Source organism: Oncorhynchus mykiss, chromosome 23, assembly GCF_013265735.2.
Source record: "Oncorhynchus mykiss isolate Arlee chromosome 23, USDA_OmykA_1.1, whole genome shotgun sequence".
Lineage (NCBI taxonomy): Eukaryota > Metazoa > Chordata > Actinopteri > Salmoniformes > Salmonidae > Oncorhynchus > Oncorhynchus mykiss.
Window position 1 is genome coordinate 27,047,307 of NC_048587.1, and position 18,793 is coordinate 27,066,099.

The 18,793-nt window shown below is 42.1% G+C and overlaps 1 protein-coding gene across 1 annotated transcript in view; it reads left to right on the plus strand.

Annotated features, from left to right (window-relative positions):
* LOC110502511 (glutamate receptor ionotropic, delta-1) overlaps positions 1–18,793 on the plus strand; it is a 450,947-nt gene that overhangs the window by 351,748 nt on the left and 80,406 nt on the right. Inside the window, exons 6-8 of the mRNA XM_036960054.1 lie at positions 3,950–4,123; positions 7,780–7,941; positions 13,812–13,931. Of these exons, the coding sequence (XP_036815949.1) occupies positions 3,950–4,123; positions 7,780–7,941; positions 13,812–13,931 (456 nt within the window). The remainder of the gene's footprint in view (positions 1–3,949; positions 4,124–7,779; positions 7,942–13,811; positions 13,932–18,793) is intronic.

An 18,793-nucleotide genomic window follows, 5' to 3' on the forward strand; every position in this document is an offset into this window, starting at 1 on the left:
CGCTCAAGGGTGCCAGGCTGCCCAGCACTACACACTCCTGCCACCATCATTACACACACCTGCTTCCCTCGTCACGGGCATCAGCGATTCATTGGACTCACCTGGACTCAATCAACTGTGTCATTACCTCCCCTATATCTGTCTGTTCCCCAGCTCTGTTCCCCGCTTCTGCATTAATTGGCGTTTCTCGTTTTGTCTTACCCGGTTCTGAAGCTGTTCTTGTCCTGTTCCATGTCTGTGCAATATTAAATATTCACTCTTCGTACCTGATTCTTTACTCCAGCGTTGTTTCTTACAGTGAGAGGTTATTTTCCTGGCACCACAATCCCAGGGCCCTCACCTCCTCTCTGTAGGCTGTCTCATGATGGTTGGTAATCAGGCATATTACTGTTTTAGCATCTGCAAACTTGATGATTAAGTTGGAGGCGTGCGTAGCCACACAGTCATGGGTGAACAGGGAGTACAGGAGGGGGCTGAGCACGCACCCTTGTTGGTGCCCCTGTATTGAGGATCAGTGAAGTGGAGGTGTTGTTTCCTACCTTCAACACCTGAGGGCGGCCTGTCAGGAAGTCCAGGACCCAGGTGCACAGGGTTTGGTTCAGACACAGGGCCCGAGCTTAATGATGAACTTTGAGGGTACTATGGTGTTGAATGCTGAGCTATTGTCAATGAACCATATTTTTACGTACATATGTATTCCTCTTGTCCAGATGGGATAGGGCAGTGTGCAATAATCAAATTGAAGTGGGTCTAGGGTGTCAGGTAAGGTAGAGGTGATATGGTCTTTAAAGCCTCTCAAAGCACTTCATGATGACAGAATTGAGTGCTACGGCGCGATAGTCATTTAGTTCAGTTGCCTTTGCTTTCTTTGGTACAGCAGCCACTCAATGTTAGTGGTGGCTGTTTAACAGTCTGATGGCCTTGAGATAGAAGCTGTTTCTCACTCTCTCGGTCCCAGCTTTGATGCACCTGTACTGACCTCGCCTTCTGGATGATAGCGTGAACAGGCAGTGGCTCGGGTGGTTGTTGTCCTTGATGATCTTTATGGCCTTCCTGTGACATCGGGTGGTGTAGGTGTCCTGGAGGGCAAGTAGTTTGCCCCCGGTGATGCGTTGTGCAGACCTCACTACCCTCTGGAGAGCCTTACGGTTGTGGGCGGAGCAGTTGCCGTACCAGGCGGTGATACAATCTGACCACGACTCCATTTTGTTGCTCCCATTCTATCGACAGAAACTAAAACAGGAAACGGCCGTGCTCAGGTCTGTTCAACGCTGGTCCGACCAATCTGATTCCACGCTTCAAGATTGCTTCGATCACGTGGACTGGGATATGTTCCGGATAGCGTCGAACAACAACATTGATGTATACGCTGATTCAGTGAGTGAGTTTATTAGCAAGTGCATCGGTGATGTTGTACCCACAGCGATAACTAAAACGTTCCCCAACCAGAAACCGTGGATTGATGGCATCACTCGCGCAAAACTGAAAGCGCGAACCACTGCTTTTAATCAGGGCAAGGCCACCTGAAACATGTCCGAAAACAAACAGTGTAGCTATTCCCTCTGCAAGGCAATCAATCGAGAGCATCCTGTCGGGCTGTATCAGATGATGAAATATTGCCGCTCCAGAATCTCCCATATGTGTTCAATTGGGTTGAGATCTGGTGACTGAGATGTGCGCAGGCGCACACAGACACGCACACACACACAGGTGTGGTTCGTATGTTAATTAATAAGCAATTAACTAACCATGATGCTTAGGATCATGTATAAAAATGATCAGTTGTCCATTATTTTGGCTACCATGGCTAGAAGAGATCTCAGTGACTTTGAAAGAGTGTTCTCAAAGGAGCATAGGGGGTTTCATGTGTGTGTGTCTCAGTCACCAGATCTCAACCCAATTTCACTCCTATGGGGGATTTCTTAGACAGCATTTCATCATCAACAAAACATCAAATTATGGAATTTCTCATGAACGAAGGGTGTTGCATCCCTCCAAAATAGTTCCAGAAACTTGTAGAATCTATGTCAAGGCACGTTGAAGCTGTTCTGTGGTGGCCCAAAGCCCTATTAAGAAACTTCATGTTGGTGTTGCCTTTTATGTTGGCAGTTACCTGTATGTGTCTACTAGTCAGAGCTAGCAGATTAGCAATGGTAGAGGCAAGTGATAGTGTGTGCTGTTGGGGGGAGGGAGGGAGGGTAAGATGGCTAGATAAGAGTACAGTACCTCCTAGTCCTTCTCCAAGTCGCAGAGCTTCTCAGCATACATGTCTAAAGCTTAAAAAAGTGTTTTAACTCCTAATTAAATCTCTATGGTGATCACCAGGATTTCTTGATTTATATATCATGATAGATTAATAACGTTGACTGAGCGGCATATTGAGGATAATTTAGCTGTCAGACAGGCTTGATTTGATTAATGTATTTAGAGGATGTGTGCAATTGAAATACATATTTTTGGTTTCCATGCTTAAGTAGGTCACCTCAGGGCAGCAATAGGAGCTTTGGTAGTGTTTTCCTCCCAAAGTGTATGTCCACACTGAATGCATAAACAGCTGATCTCCTGAACACATTCATTCAATCTGATATGCAGCTCTGTAATGATGGCTTTGACCTGCACTGAAATTGTATTATACAGTAATACACAGTCCAGAATGTTAGTCACACACTGTGTTAGAGTGCCACCAGACTAATCAACAAACTCAAAGGGTACCCCACCAACGTTCTTCCCCTGCATACCAAAACGTGTTCTCTCCACATTAAAATATGAAGACCTAGCACTTAATGCTCTGTGCTTTTCCTTCAAACTACTCGCTTATGTCTTGTTAGCAAAATGGCTCCATCAAGGTCACCGCAGGGTCAAGTGATGTCACAGCAGTCATCTGTGGTGGAACGTTCTAACAGGTCAAGACAGGAAGGACAATCCTGGAAGTGAGGTCATAACTAAATGAATCCTACAGCATATTCCACCCGGTTAATGCACAACAGCACCTCATGAATATCCATTATTTCCAGTTGACTGGCTGTTTGTATGACTCATAGTGTAGTGTTTCTGCTGTATAAAATTGAGGTGCCTCTTTCTAAAAGCAGTAAAGCACACACACTACTGAATTATCCATGAGGTGTGGTGCTTGTTGCATAACAGTTATGTATTTCTAAAAGGAATTGATAAGTTTGGACATTAAGATAAATAGGGTGAAAGGGCCAAGGAGAGTGAGATAAATCGACACAAAGGGAAAATGAAATAGAGGGAGAAAGCGAGACAGACAGACAGCTAACGAGAAACATAGGCAGGGAGATGGAACGTCTGAAAGAGAAAAACAAACTTGGACAGATCGAAAGAGAGAGACAGAGAGATAGATAAACACAGATAAGTTTGACCCGTCAGTTGTCTCATTACTGTGGTGTTTGATCCGAGTGCTGGTTGTCTGTCACATCAACATTGACCTCTGTCCTGCTCCTGAGTCAGACCAGCAGCTCTAGGTCTCATCGCTATTGATCTGACCGTTCACAGGTCACCCCCTGTCTGACCCTGAACGCATTCCTCTTATCCATCACCCTTGCCTGCATACATGAGTAGGGACGTTCCTATCCACAACTTTATGGTGTACGTTCTGGGATTCTAAGAAATTGAAGGAGAGTTTTTACTTTGTCAATTTTCCAAAGGAACTGATAGACATCGGACATTAGTGATGATCCCCAATCCATTTTCAGCTGAAAATTAATTGAAATCCTGACCTTGAGAAGAGTGTTTATTGCATGTATTTCTTAATGTGTATATTGATTAATCATATTTAGTTGTCACACAAACTGTACCTAGTCCTATAATTCCTATGTGAATCCACAGCTCAAGACAAGTTCATAGTGGGAATTTACAAAGCAATTCTTAGATTTATTTTATGGTTTTGACCATGAAGCCTCCCACCCCACCTTCTCTTTTTTTGTCGCAGGAGGTGAGTGACACAGAAATCATGGAGCTGGTCCACAGTTCGTTGGGCCGGATGACCGTCATACGGCAGATCTTCCCTCTGTGGAGAGACACCAACATCCGGTGCATGAGGAACAACCACCGCATCTCCTCTCTGCTCTGTGACCCCCAGGAGGGCTACCTGCAGTCCCTGGAGGTCAGTGTGAAGGATAGGTCTTTATTACTCTGTTTGACCATCAGCCCCGTCACCACCCTGTCATCACCGTAACACTGTATCCACACCATCACAGAACGCTTTGTCATTCACCCAACATCACCCCATATATTGACAAGACATGACCATAACCATGACAAAAGCATTTCTGAAGGTCGGCAAGAGCGATTTGCCTGTCAGCGCTGTCACAACATTGAACATCATCATCATTCTAACACTGTCATTTCCTTTACACATCCCTCCAATGTTAAACACATCAGTCTGTCACCATCACTATTCTGACACAGGAACACAGATTTCTAATGTTAAAAATGACTTAGAAATGTTCTCCGTAGTCATCTAGTGTGCAATGACCGTGACTTACTATTCCAACTCCATAGCTAGCATAGAACAATGTTCAGGACAGATGGTAAAATCATGTGGTATTACTTTAGACTTTATCTCTCAATTATTAATGTGAAGAAAGGTGAAGCACAAGTATTTGTAAGAGAGAAAAAAAGCACAGGCAAGTGCTTTTCTTTTCTGATTTAGACGTGTTACCTGTGCTGGGTAAAGCACTGGCCACTTACACTGGCCACTTATACCCTTTCAAATCATGATCATGATACGTTAGTACACCAGACCCTTCTTTCTTAGGATTCATCAAGTGATGCATAAAGCCTTAAGTACACCAGCCAGACCATCATAAAGCTTTAGAGAAAACAAATGCTTTAGGTGTTGTATGTGGACATTTCCTTCTCTTCACGGTGATGTATCCTAAATCGGTATACAAATGTATAAAAATGCAATATCCTTCTTTAAAAATGTGGGTATTATTCTAAACACTGGTTATTTTTATATAGAGTAGAGTTCAGTAGAGTCCAGTACAGTATAGTACAGTACAGTACAATACAGTGTACTCAACACTAGTGTGCTCTACTGTGTACTGTACCGAACTCTACTGTACAGTACTCTACTAAACTATACTTTTCTTTACTGTACTGTATTTTACTGTGCTGTACTGTACTGAACTATACTCTACTTTTCTTTACTGAGCTGTACTTAACTATACTGTCCTGAACAAATTTTTGAACCCAACTGTGGTTTGTTAATACTATGATTTCCCATTGTACCCAATTTAATTGCAGAAATTCCATTACCGATCTTTCGGAAAAATTCGTTAACGATTTGGTAATGGAATTTCAAGTTTTAACCACTTAATAATTCATAAAGAAAATTGATATCAGTAAAAACACTATACCTAATTGATAGGTCTACCTTTTAAGTTCTGTGAACTTTCATTATCCTCCCTCATGAGGGAGATGTGGGTTTTTGGTAATGGAATTTCAAGGCCCAGGGCAAAGTTTCTTAAACCTACAGAAGACAGAAAAATGTATCCAAAACTAAATATACAGTGCCTTCAGAAAGTCTTCACACACCTTGACTTTTTCCAATTAATTAAAAATTAAAAGCTGAAATGTTTTGAGTCAATAAGTATTCAACCCCTTTGTTATGGAAAGCCTAAATACATTCAGGAGTAAAAAAGGCTTAACAAGTGACATAATAAGTTGCATGGACTCATTCTGTGTGCAATAATCGTGTTTAACATGAGTTTTTGAATGACTAATTCTCTGTACCCTACACATACAATTATCTGTAAGATCCCTCAGTCAGACAGTGAATTTCAAACAAAGATTCAACCACAAAGACCAGGGCGGTTTTTCAATGCCTTGTGAAGAAGGGCACATATTGGTAGATGGGTAAAAAGAAAAATCATACATTAAATATCCCTTTGAGCAGTGTTTCCCAACTGGCGGGCCGAGTGGTTTTATTTGCCCCCTTCAGGTTCTCTGATAAAAAATAAAAAAATAAAACAACATACATTTTTTGGGGGGACATACAATACTTTAAAAACACCAGGAAATCAGCTCCAAGTGATTTCCACCATAATCGGTAGTCCCATAATTCACCTTTCAGCAGGACAATAACCTAAAAGACAAGGCCAAATGTACGCTGGAGTTGCTTACCAAGATGACATTGAATGTTCCTGAGGGACCTACTTAGTCTTGACTTAAATAGGCATGAAAATGTACTGCAAAACATGAAAATGGCTGTCTAGCGATGATGAACAACCAACTTGACAGAGCTTGAAGAATTGTAAAAATAATAATGTGCAAATATTGTAAAATCCAGGTGTGGAAGGTTCTTAGAGACATATCTAAAACGACTCACAGCTGTAATCAATGCCCAACGTGATTCTAACATGTATTGACTCAGGGTTGTGAATGAATACTTATGATATTTATGTATTTCATTTTCAAAACATTTGCAAACAATTCTTTAAAAAAAAAATTCACTTTGTCATTATGGGGTATTATGTGTTGATGGGTGAATTTTTTTTATATTTAATCAATTTTGAATTCAGGCTGTAACACAACTAAATGTGGAATAAGTCAAGGGTTATGAATACTTTTTGAAGGCACTGTAAGTGTTGATATTATTTCTCAGGAGTCTTTACTTTAACATTATTGTGTTTCTGGTAGATGTTTTCTAAGACCCATTTTCCATCTGTTTGACCAGAAATCAAAGCCTTTGCTTATTCCACGTTTTTAGGAAGGAAAATGGTTAAACATTTATATATGCCCTCATTTAAAAAAATATATATAAATGTGGCTTTCTTTTGACACCCAATTTGACATGCTCTTATGAACGTCACATGTTGTTGCTCATGGGTCCTTTTATATGAAAATGACCTAGTGTGTTTATGTTTGAGCTAACTTTTTAAAAAATGTATGCATTTTGTAAACTCGATTTACCACCGTCACATTCATTTCAACTCAACAAGTGTGTTTTCCTCTATAACCAATATGACCATGTGGATTGAATGTCCAATTGAATCCTCTATGAAATGAGGAAAACAATAATTGTACATGTATTGATCTCATGGTGAACCATGATAGAATACAGGAACAGAGATCTGAGGAATGGTGTCCTTCAGCAAATATTTCTCCTTGTGTCATTGCTGTACCCTGCCATTCATACATGCCTTTGTTGGTGTATATCGAAAGCACGCTTTGGACGTAGGCAATCCATTGTGCCTATTTTTATTCCAAATGAAAATGCCAGGGAACGTGTTTGGGCTTCTCTTTCTCCAGTGGTCCTTCAATAAATCACAATCACAGTTTCCTACAGACAAGTTAGAAAAGATATACCGTGGGTGTAATTGTGAAATATGCTCTGTGGCATTTCAACAGACATGTCTTTTTCTATCATTAGAAAATTTGAGGTTATCTTTCATATCTCTCGTCTGTAACTTAAAAGTGGTCATTGCAGTGTCAGACTGGGTGTTTACTGTTCCCCAGGTGTCAACCACTATGGGTCTGTTTCTCCCTTTCATTCTGTGGAAATGCTTATTCCCTACTGAGCAATTTATTTCCCCTGAACCTCACAGGGGCAGAGGCAGAGAGGAACCACTTTTGTGTTGGTCTTGTAAACTTTCACAAGGTTCAACAATTGATTTTGAGCATCTCGTTTTAGCTCCAACAGTTTTGGGGTGTTTTTCCCTGCCAGATCTCAAACTAGTTCATTACCTGCATGACGCTGCTGATTCTGCTCAAAACCTTTTATAGAAGATGTTTTATTGTGTTGTTTCTCCCCAGGTCTCCAACTTGTACCTGTATGACAGTGTGCTGATGCTGGCCAACGCCTTCTACAGTAAGCTGGAGGACAGAAAGTGGCATAGCATGGCTAGTCTGAACTGCATGAGGAAGTCCACCAAGCCCTGGAATGGAGGCTGGTCTATGCTGGACACCATCCAGAAGGTAGGACACAGACTAACTCATATGGTGTCTTAATGGATTCCTTTCATTTTTTTCACATGTAGCTCAACTCTTTGAATACAGATGTACAAGGAGAATGATTTAGTATTTTGTGTTTAGATTCAAGTTTCAAGTTTTATTTGTCATACGTGCAGGATTTACATGGTATACACCGTCAAACTGAATGCTTCCATGCAGTCTCCTTGGCATGCCAATTTTCTTCAGCTGCCTTAGGAAGTAGAGATGCTGTTGGGCCCTCTTGACAAGAGTGGTGGGGTTGTTGGTCCATGTCAAGTGCTCGGTGATGTGGGCGCTGAGGAGCTTAAAACTGCTGACTAATGCAGTCCCTTTGATGTGGATCAGTGGGATGATCCTTCCTCTGCTTCCTGAAGACAACAATCAACTTTCAGGGCTCCCGAGTGGCGCAGCGGTCTAAGGCACTGCATCACAGTGCTAGAGGCATCACTACATCACTGACCCTGGTTCGATCCCAGGCTGTATCACAACTGGCCATGATCGGGAGTCCCATAGAGCGCCCCGCAATTGGCCCATCGTCGTACTGGTTAGGGTTTGGCCGGCGTAGGCCGTCATTGTAAATAGGCAAGTCTGTTAAGAACAAATGCTTATTTAAATATAGGTTAAATAAAAATGTAAATCCTTTGTTTTGCTGACATTGAGGGAAAGGTTGTTGTCTTGGCACCACAATGCCACTTCACTTACCTCCTTCCTATAGGCTGACTTGTCATTTTTGGTTATCAGGCCTACATCCTTGGTATCATCAGCCAACTTGACGATGGAGTTGGTGTCGTGCAAAGCCACGCAGTCATGGGTGAACATATGGAATACAGCAGACGGCTGAGAACACACCCCTGGGGGGGCCCTGTGTTAACAGTCAGGGTTGAGGAGGTGTTGTTGCCAATCCTCACAGCCTGTGGTCTTCCCGTCTGGCCGATAGTAATTTGGTCATGTCACCTTGTTTTTCTTGGGCACTGGGAGGATGGTGGTCTCCTGGGACAGAGAAATGTTGAAGATGTCAGAGAAAACGCCCGCCAGCTAGTCAGCACACACTCTGAGGACCTTTGCCAGGGATGGCATCTGGGCTGGTGTCTTTGTGAGTTTTCACTCTCTTGAAAGTTTTCCTCACGTCAGCCTTGTATAGCGAATGCACCTGGTCGTCCAGAGCACAGAGTATCTTCCTGGATACCTCGAAGCAAGCATAGAATGTGTTAAACTCGTCTGGGAAGGAGGCTTAGGTAGGCACCACACAGCTGGATTTCCCTTTGTTGTCCATTATTGTCTGTAGTCCTTGCCGCATGCGTCACGAATATGAGTTGTCAAACATCAATACAAGTTTGCTCTGCACACAACTGAGTAATTGAGGTTTGTTCTGTTGACATTGAATGCTGCAGTACGTAATCTCCGTATGGTACGGATATCTCCGTTCATCAAAGGTTTTTGGTTGGGGTTTGTCCGTATTGTTATTGTGGGTACAACATCATCAACACATTTCCTAATGAAGCCTGTGACTGACGATGTATATTCTTCAATGTTGATGTATGTTTCTCCTTGGTGGATGAATCTTTGAACATATTTCAATCAGTATTCTCAAAACAATCTTGCAGCATTTGGTCTGCCTCCTCTGTCCAATGACTCACTATTCTCTGTGTTGGTGTCTCCCTGTTGAGGAACAGAGAGATGTGATCTGATGGTCCAGCAGGTTGTTTCTTCTTGTGGGGCAGGATACATTTTGCTGATAATTGCTTGGTTAAAATCACCCACGACAATAAAGACTGCTTCCGGGTGAGACGATTCTTGCTGGCTAATTATATTGTACAGTGACTTACAGGAGCAATTGCGATATGCCTTGCTCAACGGCACATCGACAGATTTTTCACCAAGTCGGCGCAGGGATGCGGGCCCAACGCTCTTAACCGCTATGCTACCGACCGCCCCAAATCGCGTGAACAGGAGCTTGAGATGTTTTCAATCTCAGTCCACCGGGTATTGTTGATGAGGAAACACACACCTCCCTCCTACTCTTACCAGAAGCTGCCTTTCGATCCATACGGAAAATGGAAAAGCCATCTGGTTGAGTCAAGTATATCTTCCGTAAGCCATGTCTCTGTAAAAAACAAAGCCACAGCATTCCCTGATGTCCCTCTAAAATTGAGGCCTTCCTCTGAGTTCATAAAAAAAAATCCAGCGATTTCACATTTTAGCCTTCAGGATACTAGAAAGAGGAGGCCGTATAGCACATCTTTTCAGCCTAGCTTGGAGTCCCCCTTTCCTTTCTCGGCTTCATTCACCAGCATTGCCTTCGGTCATCTTGGTTTATCCAAATTAACAAATTAGAACAAAATGTACTTGATTGCATCAATTTATAGGCTGTGATTAAACCCTTCATGAAATTAATCATTTAGAAATTAACAAAAGTGTTTTTCTTAAAATATTGAAAGAAAAATGGACCTATTGTATGACTAATTGTTTTCTTATGAAGTCATGATGACACTGCCTTGTTGACTAGTCATGATTTCACTCTACTGCTCACCATTCCCTGAGAAACCAGATGATTTTGAAATGTTTTACGTACTTTGCACATCATCTAATGGACATCACTTTGCACCAGGCACCTGCACGGATAGGGCTCTACCTGTGCAGAGCACATGCCCCTTTGCCCTTCCACTCTCCCAAGTGCCCTTTTTGGTGGTGGTATAGTTTCCCACAAAATGTTTTTTTTGTATGCATTTTGTATCATGGTTGTTCGGAATCCACTACCAGCTAGTCGTTGTCAAGTTCACCACCCCCCTCCCCGTCCATTGGTTGCATCTGATGATCTTCCATGTACTGAGCTTGTGCGCGCCTGTTTGCGACTTTTTCCCAGTCTGTTCAGTATGGTGGTGTCCAAACAGGCTTGAGAGATGCTGTCACCGGTCGAGTGTGTGTAGCTAGCTACCTAGTTTAAATATCAACAGTACTGCCACAGCAGCATAACATTTGATTAACACTTGATCACACTTGATTTAGCCTACATCATCATCAATATTCAGTCTAGTTGGCTGATATGTACAGCAGAGAGAGGCAGAAATACATAGAGAGTAAAGGTCTTCACGGGTCCATTCCGAAATGGATCTGGGGCTTTCCCACCTGAACCCGATATGCATAAATAAATAAAAAATTATAATTTCGAGACTCGTTCCCGAACGGACCCAAGGACAACTAGACCCGTTCCGTATAGACCTGGTCCGGACCCAGACAAGATGTGATCTGAGTCAGGAAAGCAGCTACTTTATTTTTGGGTATTCGGGTACAGATGGATCCGTGAAGACCTCTAATAGAGAGATAAATCACAATCAGTAAAATATATTGAGCTAATTTACTAAGCAGATTTACTAGCAAAAAAACACGTTTTTCATTTTGAACCCCTGCCCCCTTGAAGGTCTGTGCACGGCCCTGCTTTGCACCCCTTTTTCTACAGTAGATGTTCTTATCAGCACATGTTCCTGTCGTTGACCTAAAATCAATGGTCTGTATAGAAATTGAGCTGGTAAGCTTGGTGGTCCAGCTAGTTGGACCATACAGTGCATTCAGAAACCATACAGTGCATTCAGTGCATTTTGCTCATTTATAAAATATAGAAAACTGAAATATTGCATTTACTTAAGTATTCAGACCCTTTACTCAGTAGTTTGTTGAGGCACCTTTGGCAGCGATTACAGCCTTAAGTCTTCTTGGGTATGACGCCACAAGCTTGGCACACCTGCATTTGGGGAGTGTCTCCCATTCTTCTCTGCAGATCCTCTCAAGCTCTGTCAGGTTCAATGGGAGCATCACTGCAAAGCTATTTTCAGGTCTCTCCAGAGATGTTCGATCAGGTTCAAGTCCGGGTTCTGGCTGGGCCACTCAAGGACATTCGGAGACTTGTCCCGAAGCCACTCATGCATTGTCATGGCTATGTGCTTAGGTTTGTTGTCCTGTTGTAGGTCCTGAACGCTCTGGAATAGGTTTTCATCAAGGATCTCTCTGTACTTTGCTCCGTTCATCTTTCTCTCGATCCTGACTAGTAACTCAGTCCCTACCGCTGAAAAACATCCCACAGCATGATGCTGCCACCACCATGCATCACCGTAGGGGTGGTGCAAGATTTCCTCCAGAATAATGCTTGGCATTCAGGCCAAAGAGCTCAATCTTGGTTTCTAAGAGTCTTTTAGGTGCCTTTTGGCAAACTCCAGGAAGGCTGTCATGTGCCTTTTACTGAGGAGTGGCTTCTGTCTAGCCACTCTACCATAACAGCCTTTTTGCAGGAGTACTGCAGAGATGGTTGTCCTTCTGGAACGTTCTCACATCTCCACAGAGGAACTCTGGTGCTCTGTCAGAGTGACCATCAGGTTCTTGGTCACCTCCCTGACCAAGGCCCTTCTCCCCCGATTGCTCAGTTTGGCCAGCTCTAGGAAGAGTCTTGCTGCTTCCAAACTTCTTCCATATAAAAATGGAGGCTGCTGGGTTGTTGGGGACCTTCAGCACTGCAGACATTTTTTGGTACTCTTCCCCAGATCTGTGCCTCGACACAATCCTGTCTCGGAGCTCTACGAACAATTCCTTCGACCTCATTGCTTAGTTTTTGCTATGACATTCACTGTCAGCTGTGGGACCTTATTTTGACAAGTGTGTGTCTTTCCAAATCAATTCCAATTAATTTAATTTACCACAGGACTCCAATCAAGTTGTAGAAACATCTCAAGGGTGATCAATGGAAACAGGATCCACCTGAGCTCAATTTCGAATCTCATAGCAAAGGGTCTGAATGCTTATGTGCATAAGGTTCTGTTTTTATATTCGCAAACATTTCTAAAAATCTGTTTTCGCTCTTTTATTATGGGGTGTTGTGTGTAGATTGTTGAGGATCATTTTTTTATTGTATCACTTTTAGAATAAGGCTGTAAACATTTTTGGAAAAGTAAAGGGGTCTGAATACTTTCTGAATGCACTGTATAAGCCATATAGTATGAGTTTATAAAGTATCCTTTCCATATCACCTCATATAGATGCATCAGCATTTGGATGCATTTGTACTCCGTTGGCACTCAAGCGTAGGTTGCGTTGTAGTGTACTTATTTAAAATGTGGACACAGACATGTTCAGCAATCAACTTAGATGATTGCTGAACATGTTATAGACCACTCAAAGCATATTAGAGATTTGAGCTTTCCTCAGTTCCTGCCTTTTAAGGAGTTTGTCCTAGCCACTGTGCCTCTGCCTCTGCATTGTTTGCTCTTTGGGGTTTTAGGCGCAGGTTGACATTCATTTTGGTGAGTCTTGTCCTGAAGGCAGAACTGAGCGATTTCCCCTTAGATAGGCCAGATGCAAAGTCAAAATTGACTACATTGTAAAAATGTATTAAAACAAAAATATGCTTTTTGGTCTTAATTTAGGATTAAGGTTAGGCTTTGAGCCAGTAACAGAAAAGGTTGCTGGATCGAATCCCCGAGATGACAAGGTAAAAATCTGTCAATCTGCCCCTGAACAAACCCACTGTTCCCCGGTAGGCCTTCATTGTAAATAAGAATGTATTCTTAACTGACTTGCGTAGTTAAATAAAGGTTACATTAAAAAAATACTAAAATAGTGGTGTGGTTAAGGTTAGGTTTAAAAACTGATTTTATGACTTTGTGTCTGTGCCAGCTAGTAACCACTCTGCAGAGCTGCCTCCAGAACAAGAATTATATAAAAAAAACACTAACCTGCATTTGTTTTATGCTGGGTATCTGTACAGCACTTTGGGACAACTGCTGATGTAAAAAGGGCTAAATAAAATGCATTTCATTGATTGATTAGAAACCACTTAAAGTATCCTTGTTATTATGCTGTTGCCATAGAGACGGATCACCGGGTTAACAGGAATGATGGACTTCCGTGCCGAAGGTTCTAACTCCCACGTCCAGTTTGAGATCCTGGGGACCAGCTACAGTGAGACGTTTGGGAAAGATGTCAAGCGGGTGAGTCAATGTTGAACAACGCAAATGGACATCCTGTTTTATTCACAGCTTTTTTCTGTTATTGATCAATTGTGTTTCGGTACATGCAAGAACATATGCAATCATGGGCACAATGTGTATTCTAACTGTGTTTAGTAGTTCCAAAAACATCCAGTGAGTATTTACAGAAATACTCATCATAAATGTTGATGAAAATGCAAGTGTTATACATGGAACTTCAGATAAACTTCTCCTTAATGCAACCGCTGTGTCAGATTTCATAAAAGCTTTACCGAAAAAGCAAACCATGCAATAATCTGAGTACGGCGCTCAGAGACCAAAACAACCCAAACAGATATCCGCCATGTTGGAGTCAACAGAAGTCAGAAATAACATTATAAATATTCACTTACCTTTGATAATCTTCATCACAATGCACTCCCAGGAATCCCAGTTCCACAATAAATGTTTGTTTTGTTCGATAATGTCTATAATTTATGTCCAAATACCTCCTTTTGTTAGCGCGTTCAGTTCACAAACCAAAATTCATGATGCATGTTCACTAGGAGCAGACAAAGTCAAAAAGTTCTGTTACAGTCCGTAGAAACATGTCAAACGAAGTATAGGATCAATCTTTAGGATGTTTTTAACATAAATCTTCAATAATGTTCCAACCGGAGAACTCCTTTGTCTGTAGTAACGCAATGGAACAGAGCTTGCTCTCACGTGAACGAGCGTCATGAGCTCATGGCACTTTGCCAGAGCCCTGACTCATTCCCCTCTCATTCGCCCCACTTCACAGTAGAAGCATCAAACAAGGTTCTAAAGACTGTTGACATCTAGTGGAAGCATTTGGAAGTGGAATATGACCAATATCCCACTGTATCTTCAATAGGGAATGAGATGAAAAACGACCAACCTCAGATTTCCAACTTCCTGGTTGGATTTTTTCTCAGGTTTTTGCCTGCCATATGAGTTATGTTATACTCACAGACATCATTCAAACAGTTTTAGAAACTTCAGAGTGTTTTCTATCCAGTGCATTCTATCTATCCATATACAAATAATATGCATATATTAGCAACTGGGACTGAATAGCAGGCAGCTAGAAGCATAAGACAGAGGACAGTGAGACAAGGGTTTAATCCTGGAAACAGGAAATGTAGGGTGAACACGGAGGGTACTGGTAAACAGCAGAGGGGCAGCAGTGGACCGCCATACCCTCAGCCCGACCCGATAGCGAGGAGCCAGAGTCCGATGGCGGTCCCCTTGTCGACCGATACTTGGAGCTGGTCTTGAGAAGAGCCGCCCTAGGTCTTTTTCAGGTACGCCGACAGCGGCGTACAAACATCTGGGCTGAAGGTACGTTGACCTCAACGTCTTGCTCTGGGAAGAGCGGGGGCTGATTCCCCATGGAGCATTTGATAGGGGATAGTCCAGTAACCGAGCAAGGGAGATTGTTCCTGGCATATTCCACCCAGACTAGTTGCTGACTCCAGGAGGTGGGGTCACTGACAACCAGACACCAGAGTGCCGTCTCTATATCTTGATTGGCTTGCTCCGACTGGCCATTAGATTGAGGATGAAACCCAGAGGATATGCTGGCTGATGACCCAATAAGAGTGCAGAATGCCTTCCAGAATTGGGACGAGAACCGAGGATCCCGGTCCGAGACAACGTCAAAAAGGGAGTCCATTGATACGTTAGACGTGCTGCACCATAAGCTGGACCGTCTCCTTGGCTGAAGGTAATTTAGGAATGGGGATGCAATGGGCAGCCTTGGAGAATCTGTCCACCACCGTCAGAATGGTAGTGTTGCCATCTGATGGAGGAAGCCCAGTGACGAAATCCAGAGAAATATGGGACCAGGAGCGATGAGATACAGGAAGTGGCTGTAGGAGTTCAGGCGGAGCTTGCCACGGAGTCTTGCTTGGCGCACATACCATGCATGCGGCGACGAAGGCCAGTTCGTACTATAAGGGCACAAGGCGAGTCCCAGATGCAGACACAGGAGGCAGATGGTTAGAGTCCAAGATGTTTATTAACAATCCAAAAGGGATAGGCAAGCTAATTTTCGTGGACAGGCAAAAGGTCAAAACCAGTTCAGAGGTACAGAATAGCAGGCAGGCTCGAGGTCAGGGCAGTCAGAATGGTCAGGCAGGCAGGAATGGAGTCCAGAAAAACTGGATCTGAAACAGATCAGGGCGTGACAAGAATAGCATGTTTTGTTCTTTTGAAATACAATTGAAATGTGAAATTCTTTTGAAGTTCAGTCGACCTTCAGATCAAAACCGTTCTATGCTAATATATTTTCAACATGGTGATGGACGAAGGATAAGACTTCAAAATGTACCACAATCCAGCGATGCAAGGTGCCGCTGTACTCCTAATGATCCCATTAATCCAAGCTGCGAAATCGAGAAAATTTAAATCATGCAAATTTTTCATTATACTGCCTTTTTTGTAAAATGCTAGGCTAGCTAATGCCTAAGTAGCCCATTGAATTACACAACGCTAACATCAGTAACTTTAGATTAGGACCTGCAAAATCGTTTATCAATAATTAGTAAATGGTTTATAAGGATCTACATTAGTTATCAATCAATTAGTAAGTGCATGAACTCACAGTTATAAATGCACTCATTAACAATTATCAACTGGGTGGTTGGAGACCCAATTTTGTTTTACTGCTCTAATTACGTTGGTAACCAGTTTATAATAGCAAGAAGGCACCCCGGGGGTTTGGGGTGTGACTAATATACCACGGCTAAGGGCTGTGTCCATGTACTCTGCATTGCGTCATGCATAAGAACAGCCCCTAGCCATGGTATATTGGCCATATACCACGCCCCCTCGGGCCTTATTGCTTAAGCTTACCATTCATGACCTATATAAATACATTTATAAATATGTATATAAATGGTGAGTCAATCCATTAATCAACCATTTAACATGCCTTATAAATAATATTTTGATTTGACAATAACTCATTATAACCAGTTTATATGTACATTTGTAGTATATTATTAATTATTTCCAAATTGTGAACATACTGTGATCCAATGACTATATATGAATGGACAAAGCAATCAATCACTTGACACCATTTATTCCTATGTGAAAACTCAATAGCGCACTGAAGCGAAATTAAGTTGGAAAGATGTCATCTCATGGAGACATAACATGGGCAGGTTGAGCTACTCCAGGAAGTGACATTGCAGGCTAGCTCATTGCTGCCCCCTTTCATTGACTACCTCAAGTTGATGGCCGACTATTGTACTGCAGGCTGCCATTAGCAACTCAATTATCCTTATAACTTCTTCTGTGCGGTTTTAAAATAATTGGTTCAAGGACATACATCTGGTGTTTTAGAATCAATTATTGGTACCATGATTGTCTCCAAAAATATATATATATATTTACACGAAAATTGACCACAAATATAGCTTTCTTTCCATTCACAATAATGTGGGTTCCTGTTATTTGCTAACAATGCCTGCAGTACTACTTTTTGACTTTGAACTTCCCTGCTATGATCATATACCTTATTAATTATCTTATAAATCATTAATACATTTAAAGTGTTTATAAATGTTTACAGAACTATTTTGAGATTGCATATTGCCATTTACAAATATAAGAATAAGGATAAATGGTAAGTAAACTATTTACAAACGGTTTAGAAATGGTTTAATAAGGGACCTATAAAGTGTTCCCTGAAGGTCAGACACACACAGCTATACCAGCTTAAAGAGATGCATAATATGTTCTGCAGGTGCAGTGTAGTAGTGTGTCAATACCTATCACAGACAATTTACTTCTGATACTCATTAGTGGGCCAGTTATCTAAAATGGAAAAGCCACAAGTGGAAATTAGACAACATCAATAAGGAGACAAAACATCAATAAATGTTGTGTGTGTGTGTGTCTGTGCATCTATGTATGTGTCTGTGCGTGTGTATATGTGTGCCTGTGGTATGCAAGTCTGTGTGTGTGCGTACATGCAAGTGTGTGTGTGAAAACTAACTAACAATAACCACAAATAGTATGCTTTGTTTGTGTGCACTGTGCGAGTTGTTGTTTGTTGATGCTTCTGTCCTGGTTCAGTCACAAAGTTACTGCAGAATTAAGAGGAATTGAGTTCACTGGCAATCAATGTGGAGCAGGGAGTGACTGGGAACTGTAATGAAGATTTAATCACTAGACTACCTAACTGGAATTATTAAGCCAATTCATCATACTATAGCCATTAGCAATTGCGGAAAACACACACACACACACACACACACACACACACACACACACACACACACACACACACACACACACACACACACACACACACACGCTACACAGTATAAGCAACACATGCCGACTATACACATGGTCACATGAGTACACACTACCTGTGCTGAAAAACATGTGCAGACATATAGATACAGCAGACACACAAACACTGGAGCATTCTTTTCTTGAAATCATTAGAGGCACCCAGGCAGGGCATGGGAGGGCCAGCTAATGGCATGCCAAATGCATTCAGTGTTGTTGTTCATTATCAGTATGCCTGTCTGCCTTCCCCTTGGAGCATGGCCATTTACTGGGGAAACCAGACACAAACACAAGTACCTCTCTGTCCCATTTAATAGCCTGTTCATATGTTCCCGGTGAGGAGTGTGGGATTGATTCAGCTATCACACAGGTCGACCATCACAAACAACATTGTCTCGCTCAGGAAAATAATTTTGTCCTTACCGATGCATGTTGAGTAGGCTTTGAGGACATTAAAGGGACATTTCACTGCTGCTCTATTTGGCTATATATAGTTCCATTAGTTAACATTTAATTCCTGTCATAAACATTTCAAATTTCCTCACTACACGTAA